The sequence below is a fragment of the Sprattus sprattus genome (genome assembly GCF_963457725.1).
Source record: "Sprattus sprattus genome assembly, chromosome: 1".
NCBI lineage: Eukaryota > Metazoa > Chordata > Actinopteri > Clupeiformes > Clupeidae > Sprattus > Sprattus sprattus.
The window spans coordinates 14,344,736-14,353,382 of NC_137920.1; the positions used below are offsets into that span (position 1 = coordinate 14,344,736).

Here is an 8,647-nt window from a genome sequence, read left to right on the forward strand (position 1 = left end):
GGAATCCTGCTTTATTTATTGGTGGCACCAATAAATAAAGATTTGGGGGGGGAAATGGCGGCGATTGTTGTTGTTTTTGTTGTTGTTGTTGTTGTTGTTCTAACAGTTCTCACCACACAACAACGTCTCATCTTTGCTCCTTGAATGTCGATATGTAATGGTATGGAGTTATTGAAACTTACTACGTGTAAAAAAGACTAGAAATTGAATGTTTATTTTTAGGCCTCGAAAGTTGCACTGGGTGCCTTTAAGTGGGGAGCCCATCAACAAGGGTTAGAGTAGGGCTTCTCGCTTGTATGTATTCTCATTTACCATATATAATGAGCATGAAGAACTCTTCAAATCGCACAATGTGTGCACTGTAGCCTACTAGCCATGTTCAGTTGTGCTGTGTGTTGCTTTTATTCTTCTAAAGATTGTTGATTCAGGAAGAATCTTGTTTCTACTATGAGTGAACGTTTGTGTGGAGCGTCATCAATGTGCGCCATCCGGGAATCTATCGCATCCATATGACGTCAGTGCAACGACACACGCGGCGGTCTTTTCTCTGATTCCCCCGTGTTGAACGCCGAAGAGTATCATTTTGTTTTTCCCGAATTTGCAATAACTATATAACTCAAAAATGGCTGTAGCGCAGGTACCTGTAAGAAAGAGACTCCTAAAGGAGGAAGATATGACCAAAGTGGAATTTGAGACCAGTGAAGAGGTAGATGTTACGCCAACCTTCGATACCATGGGCCTGCGAGAGGACCTTCTCCGTGGGATCTACGCTTACGGTAAAGTTCGAGGATGTGTTGAAGCTAGAGGGCCTAGCCAAGGCGCCAACGTTAAAGTCGATCAGTAGCAAATGTATTGGTTATATTTGGGTTGTTGTGTCTCTGCTATTTGTATGTTTTTCAAACTACTAAGTGTGGTGCTACGTGAATGTACAAATTATGTTGCGTCTGGCAAGTTTTCACTGCTAGATTAGCTGCGTATAATGCTAACTTTAGCTAGCGGATTAGCCAAAGGTTTCTATCTACATTGGCAATAACTTTTGGCTAAAGGCTAAGCTGCTAACGCGCAAGGAAGTACAGTGAGTGTGGTATATTTGTTATCGTGTTTCGCGTAGGTAACTTTAAGGCCAAACATATTCAATATGAATGATTATGTCGAAAATGTAATGATATGGTAATAATGGTTGCGGAGACTTGTAGTGGCTACTTGGGTTTTCCAGAAATCGACAGAATGGGGCTAACTTGTAGGGTGAGCTAATTGGTTAGCAAACGATAGCTAATGTATACTTGTGTGTAAAAGGCAATATACGCCCACTGTCTGCATTTGCTTCTGATTGTCCATAACGTTACAATGCTGTGATAAATACTATTGTGGTTTTTTGAGGAAGAAAATGTAAGCAGTAACTGACCTCTAGTAATCAAGTCATCTTATACGTTTTAATGCACTACAGAGAGTTTCTGGAAAACACAGCCGTTAACTAGACAGGTTATAACAGTAACAGTATAGTCAAACGTGACTAACTGATCTGTACGTTTGTTTTAGATAGTCTATGTTACTCAGCAGTAGTATCAACTAGATTTGTCTCTGTATAACAAACAATGCAACCACCTAACGAAACGTTCAATTTTCTTCCAGGATTTGAGAAACCTTCCGCTATCCAACAGAGGGCCATCAAACAGATCATCAAGGGCAGGGATGTGATTGCTCAGTGAGTGTCTGCCGTCTTGAGTTTTCCATGCTTCCAACCTTGTTTTTCTAATCACACTTCTTGAATGTTGAGCACTGCATATAAGGGGCCTTATCACATAGTAATGATGTCTCGCCTATGGCGGGTTACACCCGACAGCCTAGTTGTTTGCGCTCGTGCACCCTATGAATTAAACGACCAATAGATCAGTTAACTCCAAACCACAGTGATGGATCAAGGTGACCAGATGTAAATGTGGGACGAGTAGAAAGTTTGTGTGGAATATTACCAATGCTGAGAGGTAACCTAAAGTCAATCTAATTGAAGAAGAAACTTTTGTATTCTCCATTTCGGCTCGTAAACACCTTGTGCAAATTCGTGTTTTTGTGACGTAACAGAGGAGTTAGCAGTTTGATTGACAGCTGTCACGGCCTCTTGACGACAGCCTGCACTGCTCTCTTCTCAGCCGTGGATTGAAAGCCAGGCGTGTTTAAAAGCTGTTGCACTTGTATTAGCCAGAATACTGCTTTTGACGTAGCATAATTAGATGAAGTAGAAAACTATACCGCAAGGGCTTAAGCAGCTCATGTGCCTGGGTGGTAAACCAAAAACGTCCATGTAGTCTTATTTATGACATTTAAAATTCAAAAGACTGTGCAGGAATTTATCCCAGTATGTGGGATGCGAGAACATTTTCAAAATGCTGTCCAACGCAGCACGGGACACCTGATCAACCCAATGCGGTCCAATTAACCCTAACATTAGATTACAATGGGTAGTACTGCCGATAGTTGTAGGGACTCATTCACTACCATACCTGTGAATTGGGAACGCTTAACGCCAGACAAAAGCACAGGGTTGGGTTTTCGCATTACAGGACTACTCTTGAAGGTGTTGTGTATAGGCTAGTTTTTTTCTTTTGTTAAATACAACTATGTGATTCTAAACGCTGTTTTCCCAGCCTTCTTGGCCTTTCAGTCATTGTGTTTCAGGTCTTTAAATGTATTTGTTTACTTATCTGTGGTGTGAGCAAACTTAAGTAAACTCATACATATATAAATAAAAAAGATGCATAGAGTTTGCACAGACCTACTGTGACGTATCAGTGTCCTCGAAGAAGTCCATCATTGTAGTTCCTCTATACACATTTTCACCATATACATCCATGGAAAGCTACACATTGCACCTTTTATAAGGGATGTTTTTCTCAGTAAGATGCTTACATCCTAAATTTAAAACATATGATTGAGGTTGTTTGTTTGTTTTGTCCGTCATTATAGTTCCTCTTGACACGTTTTCACACCTTTGTTTCTCAGTAAGATGTTTGAATCATATGATTTAATGTTTGTTTGTTTTGTCAGTCATTATAGTTCCTCTTTACACATTTTCACACCTTTGTAAGGGGTGTTTCTGAGTAAGATGTTTGGATCATATGATTGATGTTTGTTTGTTTGTGACCCTCTCTTCTCAGGTCCCAGTCTGGTACAGGTAAAACAGCCACCTTTTGTGTGTCCGTGCTGCAGTGTCTGGATATCCAGGTGAGTGCCACTTTGTTGTGACTCGCTAAGTTGTTAAGTGAGGCGATCCTACTCTTAGAAGAGACATGCATGTCACTAGGCTGTGGAGAGGTTTTTACTTTCCCTCTCATTGGCCCTCAGGTGCGAGAGACCCAGGCGCTGATCTTGGCTCCAACAAGAGAGTTGGCTGGACAGATCCAGAAGGTATGAGTACAGCTGTTTGTGTGTGTGTGTGTGTGTGTGTGTGTGTGTTTGAGGTATGAGTTCTGCTGTGTGTGTGTGTTTGAGGTATGAGTTCTGCTGTGTGTGTGTGTTTTGATTTCTGCTGTGTGTGTGTGTTTGAGATATGAGTGTTGCTGTGTGTGTGTGTGTGTGTGTGTGTGTGTGTGAGAGTGTATATATGTGTGTATGAGTACTGCTGTGGAACATGCTGTGTGTGTGTGTTTCTGGATTTCTCTCTTGTAGCCCATTTCTGTACCACACTCTTCCCCTCACTATCCCTTACCCTCTCTGACTCCCTCTGTCTCTCTCTCTCTCTCCTCAGGTGTTGTTGGCCCTCGGTGACTACATGAATGTCCAGTGTCACGCCTGCATTGGAGGGACCAATGTTGGTGAGGACATCAGGAAGCTGGACTACGGACAGCACGTGGTGGCCGGCACCCCAGGACGCGTGTTCGGTATGTGCCCACACACACACACACACACACACACACACACACACACACACACACACACACACACACACACTGTGCAGACACTGACACATTCACTGACCTATTTACCTATGCATCTCTCTTGAGGGCCTTTACCACACCAGTGATTTTTTTTTGTTAAAACAGAATGAGACGATGCAATCAATTGACTCTTCTTCCCTTCTTTTCTCCCTGCTTCTCTCCTGCTCTTCTCTCTCTGCAGACATGATCAGACGGAGGAGTCTCAGGACTCGCGCCATCAAAATGCTGGTGCTGGACGAGGCAGATGAGATGCTCAACAAAGGTGAGACACACACTCAGAAACACATATTTGATTTGCCTGTCCAACAGACTTGTTCCAGGTTGTTGGCGCTCCCTCATATTGTGTTGCAGTCTTGTGAGTCTGTTGTGTATCTTTAATATTTCTCTGGTGTGTGTTCTGTGTGTGTTTGTCAGGGTTTAAGGAGCAGATCTATGACGTGTACCGGTACCTGCCCCCCGCCACCCAGGTGTGCCTCATCAGCGCCACACTGCCCCACGAGATCCTGGAGATGACCAACAAGTTCATGACAGACCCCATCCGCATCCTGGTCAAACGGTAAATACACACACTTACACACACACACACACTCACCCTGCTCCACTGGATCCTGGAGATGACACACACCCCCCACACACACACACACTACTCCATGGGATCCTGGAGATGACCAACCAACCCACCACCACACACACACATACACACACACACACACACAGTTCATAGGCAACCAGTAAAAAACACATGCATCAAATCATTATTATTATATTCCCATAAGATAACTAATGTATGATTTTGAGTTGGACTGATTTATTTTGTGTGTGTGTTGGCAGTGATGAGTTGACTCTGGAAGGCATCAAGCAGTTCTTTGTGGCCGTTGAGCGTGAGGAGTGGAAGTTCGACACGCTGTGTGACCTCTACGACACACTCACCATCACACAGGCTGTTATTTTCTGCAACACCAAGAGGAAGGTTGGTACACACACACACTCATCATAGCGCAGGCCACAGCAAAACAGTGTTGCCTGGTTGCTATGCTACCTCGCTAGCTAAGGTTTTAAATAGCCATACATTTGTTATCTGCATTCGTTAATTGGCAAATGGCAATTCGTTATCAATGGATTGATTTGTTATGAATTGTTTTTTTTTAATCTGTTGTTGATTTCTTGTGTGTTTGTGTGCAGGTGGACTGGCTGACTGAGAAGATGAGGGAAGCCAACTTCACCGTGTCCTCCATGCACGGAGACATGCCACAGAAAGAGCGCGAGTCCATCATGAAAGAGTTCCGCTCCGGAGCCAGGTAACCAGGAACCTCTTACTTCAGTTCATTCAGGCGGGTAAACAGTCAGATAACCAGGAACCTCTTACTTCAGTTCAGTCCGGCGGGTAAACAGTCAGATAACCAGGAACCTCTTACTTCAGTCAGGCAGGCAGGGGGACAGTCAGATAACCAGGAACCTCTTACTTCAGTTCAGTCCGGCGGGTAAACAGTCAGATAACAAGGAACCTCTTACTTCAGTTCAGTCCGGCGGGTAAACAGTCAGATAACCAGGAACCTCTTACTTAAGTCAGGCAGGCAGGGGGACAGTCAGGTAGCCAGGAACCTCTTACTTCAGTTCAGTCAGGCAGGGGGACAGTCAGATAACCAGGAACCTCTTAGGCTAGCTTTACACGACAACGATCTGAACACAAACCGCAAAAGTGGCGTTGCGTTCCCACTTTTAATTTCGCGTTTAGACGAGAGTCTTTGGGTGGAAATCTGCATGCAGACGGTGACGCAAAAGTGTGTGAAATTGAACTTAACCGGTGTAGACGTGGAGGTACTGCAGGATGTATATGTGTCCATTCTATTCCACTATGGCTATTTTAACGCGATTGGGAGCTTATTTATGTATTCATTCAGCTACGAGACCTAGTGTAATTAATGCGCCTTCTCTGTTCTGTTTTATCTGTGATTACTCGGCTTATTTGCTGAAATGACTCCTGGATAGATATCAAGGCAGCTTGAATCTCCGAGTAATGGAAATAATCCGACATGTTTGTTGTTGTTTGGCTGTACTGCACATGGATATGATGTCAACGCGTATGCGAGGATAGCCAGCGTGAGCAGCTCAGAGCACACTTTTGCGTTTTCAACCCTTTAGACGGGAACGCAACGGTGGAGCGTTTTTAAGATTTCCACTCTGGAGGGTGGGTTCATTTTTTTGCGTTTTTAAGTCCCCAAAACGCTGTCGCCATCTAAACGAAAGGCACATCTGATAAAATATTTTGTCGTTTTCACCCGGGAGCGTTGTCGTGTAAAGCCACCCTTACTTCAGTTCAGTCAGGCAGGGGGACAGTCAGATAACCAGGAACCTCTTACTTCAGTCAGGCAGGCAGGCAGGGGGACAGTCAGATAACCAGGAACCTCTTACTTCAGTTCAGTCAGGCAGGGGGACAGTCAGGTAGCCAGTAGGGGTGGGGTGTGTTTTTTACACATCCATTTTATGTTGAAATGCAATTATTGATTGATTATCGATTATCAATTTGAAAACGATTATCGATGCATTAAATCATTTGCGTCTGCAACTCAGAGTCTAACATCACTTCCTACTTTGTGTTTGATATTTAAAGAAAAATCAACAGATGAATTACCTTCTCTATTTGCTTTATTAGAGAAAAAGCTTTTTCTTGTCACAATTTTGACTTTCTATGAGCAATGCAATAATCGATGCAGATTGCATTTCAACATAAAATGGATAATCGATAATCGGTTTGAAATTGATAAAATCGATTTAGAATCGAATCGTTGACCTCCTGAATCGGATTCAATTCGAATAGTGAGGTGCCAAGAGATTCCCACCCCTAGAAGCCAGGAACCTTTTACTTCAGGTTCAGTCAGGCGGGCAGCCTGGTGACCAGGAACTAGTCAGGTAGACAGACATGTGGTCCAGGAACTCTCATGTGGACATGGGCTTGCATCATGGTAAAAGAACAGTGCATCATGGGAATAGAACGGTGCATTGTGGGAAGTGAACAGGCAGCATAGTAACTACTACCCAACTATTTCCAGTTGGCAAGTCTCTTAGGTAAAACGTGATATTGCCATGAAGTGGTATCAGTGCGTGGTATGAGCTCATTTTTATGAGTACCAGTATATGAATGAGTATTGGCCCAGTACATTTTAGAAAAAAAATCACTCTTGCGCACTTATTTTTACTCTACTTCTCTCTGAATTCTCTGAAAGAGAACACGGGCCTGAGTGGGTAAATATGCATAATATTTGTATTTGTGTAAAGAAATAACAATGTGATTATCTCGCTCTTTCTCTCTCTTCTCTTCCTCTCTCTCTCTCTCTCCCTCTCTCTCTCTCTCTCTCTCCCTCTCTCCCTCTCCAGCCGAGTGTTGATCTCCACTGACGTGTGGGCCAGAGGTCTGGACGTGCCCCAGGTCTCCCTCATCATCAACTACGACCTCCCCAACAACAGAGAGTTGTACATCCACAGGTAGGAAAACGTCCGACAGAGGCTCTGAAAGTAATATTAGTTAAGACTCACATTTTAAAACGTCACTAACGGTTATTAACTTAATAAAGTTAGAACATTAACCTTAATTGTCAAACAAGTTCATTATGTATCTCAAAGATGTGGTGTTAGTTTTTTTTTCCGATGCTCGTTCGTTGATCGTTGCGGAATCTCCCTGTGTCCCTCCACAGGATTGGTCGATCGGGTCGTTATGGCCGCAAGGGTGTGGCAATCAACTTTGTGAAGAACGACGACATCCGCATCCTGCGAGACATTGAGCAGTACTACTCCACACAGATCGACGAGATGCCTATGAACGGTGAGTGTGACGTCACCCTGATCCCAGACTGGCCGAATGTACTGTCTCATTTACATCTCATTTCATATGGTCTGCAGTTACTCTTAGTATGTAAGAAAAAAAATATATACTTGTAGAAGAAGTTGGTATGTAAGAATATGCATACTTGTAGAAGAAGTTAGTATGTAAGAATAAGTTGGTATGTAAGACTATTTTATACTTGTAGAAGAAATGCAAACTTTAAAATGTACCTATACGTCCCGGCCCCAAACGTGTAATTCTGATGTGCGCCCTTTTGTCTTCCAGTGGCCGACCTCATTTAAATCAGAAGATGCCGCCGGCTCATACTCTTCCTCGCCTTCCCCTGACCTCCCCGGAAGTTTGTCTTTGTTTTCTTCCGTTGGTTTCTAATTTTATTTCCCCCAGAGTTTGTGTTTTATTTACCACTTTCTTCTGTCGTTTTTTTTTTTTTTTTTTAAGAAGGATTCATTTTGCTCTCCTGGAATTGTTGCTGGATTTGAATTGTGCTCATTTTTAGAAGGGGTTTTTGTGAAATTAATTTGTTTTGTAAATAAAGAAAAACTTTTGTCACCCATGTCTGGCCTCTTAAGTTGTTCTTTCTCTCTGTATTTGTTTGTTTGTTTCAGATAACACACTTTTTTTTGGACTTGAAATGGGGGGGGGGGGGGGGGGGATTTCATGTACGTAGTTTGTTGACAAACCTTGGTAAGTGTAACACAGAATAAGTGGTAAACCTTCTGCTAGGAGAATGAAGCCACAGGGCTCTTCTATTAGGAGATTTACCACTTAATCTGAGTAAACCCACCCTGGTTTGGGCTCTTCTTTTAGGAGGTTTACCACTCCCTCTGAGTAAACTCACCCAGGTTTGGGCTCTTCTTTTAGGAGGTTTACC

The 8,647-nt window shown here is 43.2% G+C and overlaps 1 protein-coding gene across 1 annotated transcript; it reads left to right on the forward strand.

Annotated features, from left to right (window-relative positions):
* Positions 1 to 527: 527 nt before the first annotated feature.
* eif4a3 (eukaryotic translation initiation factor 4A3) lies at positions 528 to 8,325 on the forward strand. Its single transcript, XM_080852444.1, has 12 exons — positions 528 to 776; positions 1,633 to 1,705; positions 3,156 to 3,222; positions 3,343 to 3,405; positions 3,746 to 3,878; positions 4,117 to 4,197; positions 4,350 to 4,491; positions 4,767 to 4,905; positions 5,118 to 5,233; positions 7,311 to 7,418; positions 7,628 to 7,755; positions 8,041 to 8,325. Exons 1-12 carry the CDS (start codon positions 623 to 625, stop codon positions 8,055 to 8,057), a joined length of 1,221 nt encoding a protein of 406 aa, XP_080708570.1. The 5' UTR covers positions 528 to 622; the 3' UTR covers positions 8,058 to 8,325.
* Positions 8,326 to 8,647: the final 322 nt, after the last annotated feature.

Excerpts from the sequence above, each read along its gene's own strand:
- eif4a3 (XM_080852444.1), top strand. The coding sequence starts at position 623 with ATGGCTGTAGCGCAGGTACCTGTAAGAAAGAGACTCCTAAAGGAGGAA. Across the intron at positions 4,198-4,349 it reads AGATGAGATGCTCAACAAAG|GGTTTAAGGAGCAGATCTAT; the intron begins GTGAGACACACA and ends TGTGTTTGTCAG. Across the intron at positions 7,419-7,627 it reads AGAGAGTTGTACATCCACAG|GATTGGTCGATCGGGTCGTT; the intron begins GTAGGAAAACGT and ends GTCCCTCCACAG.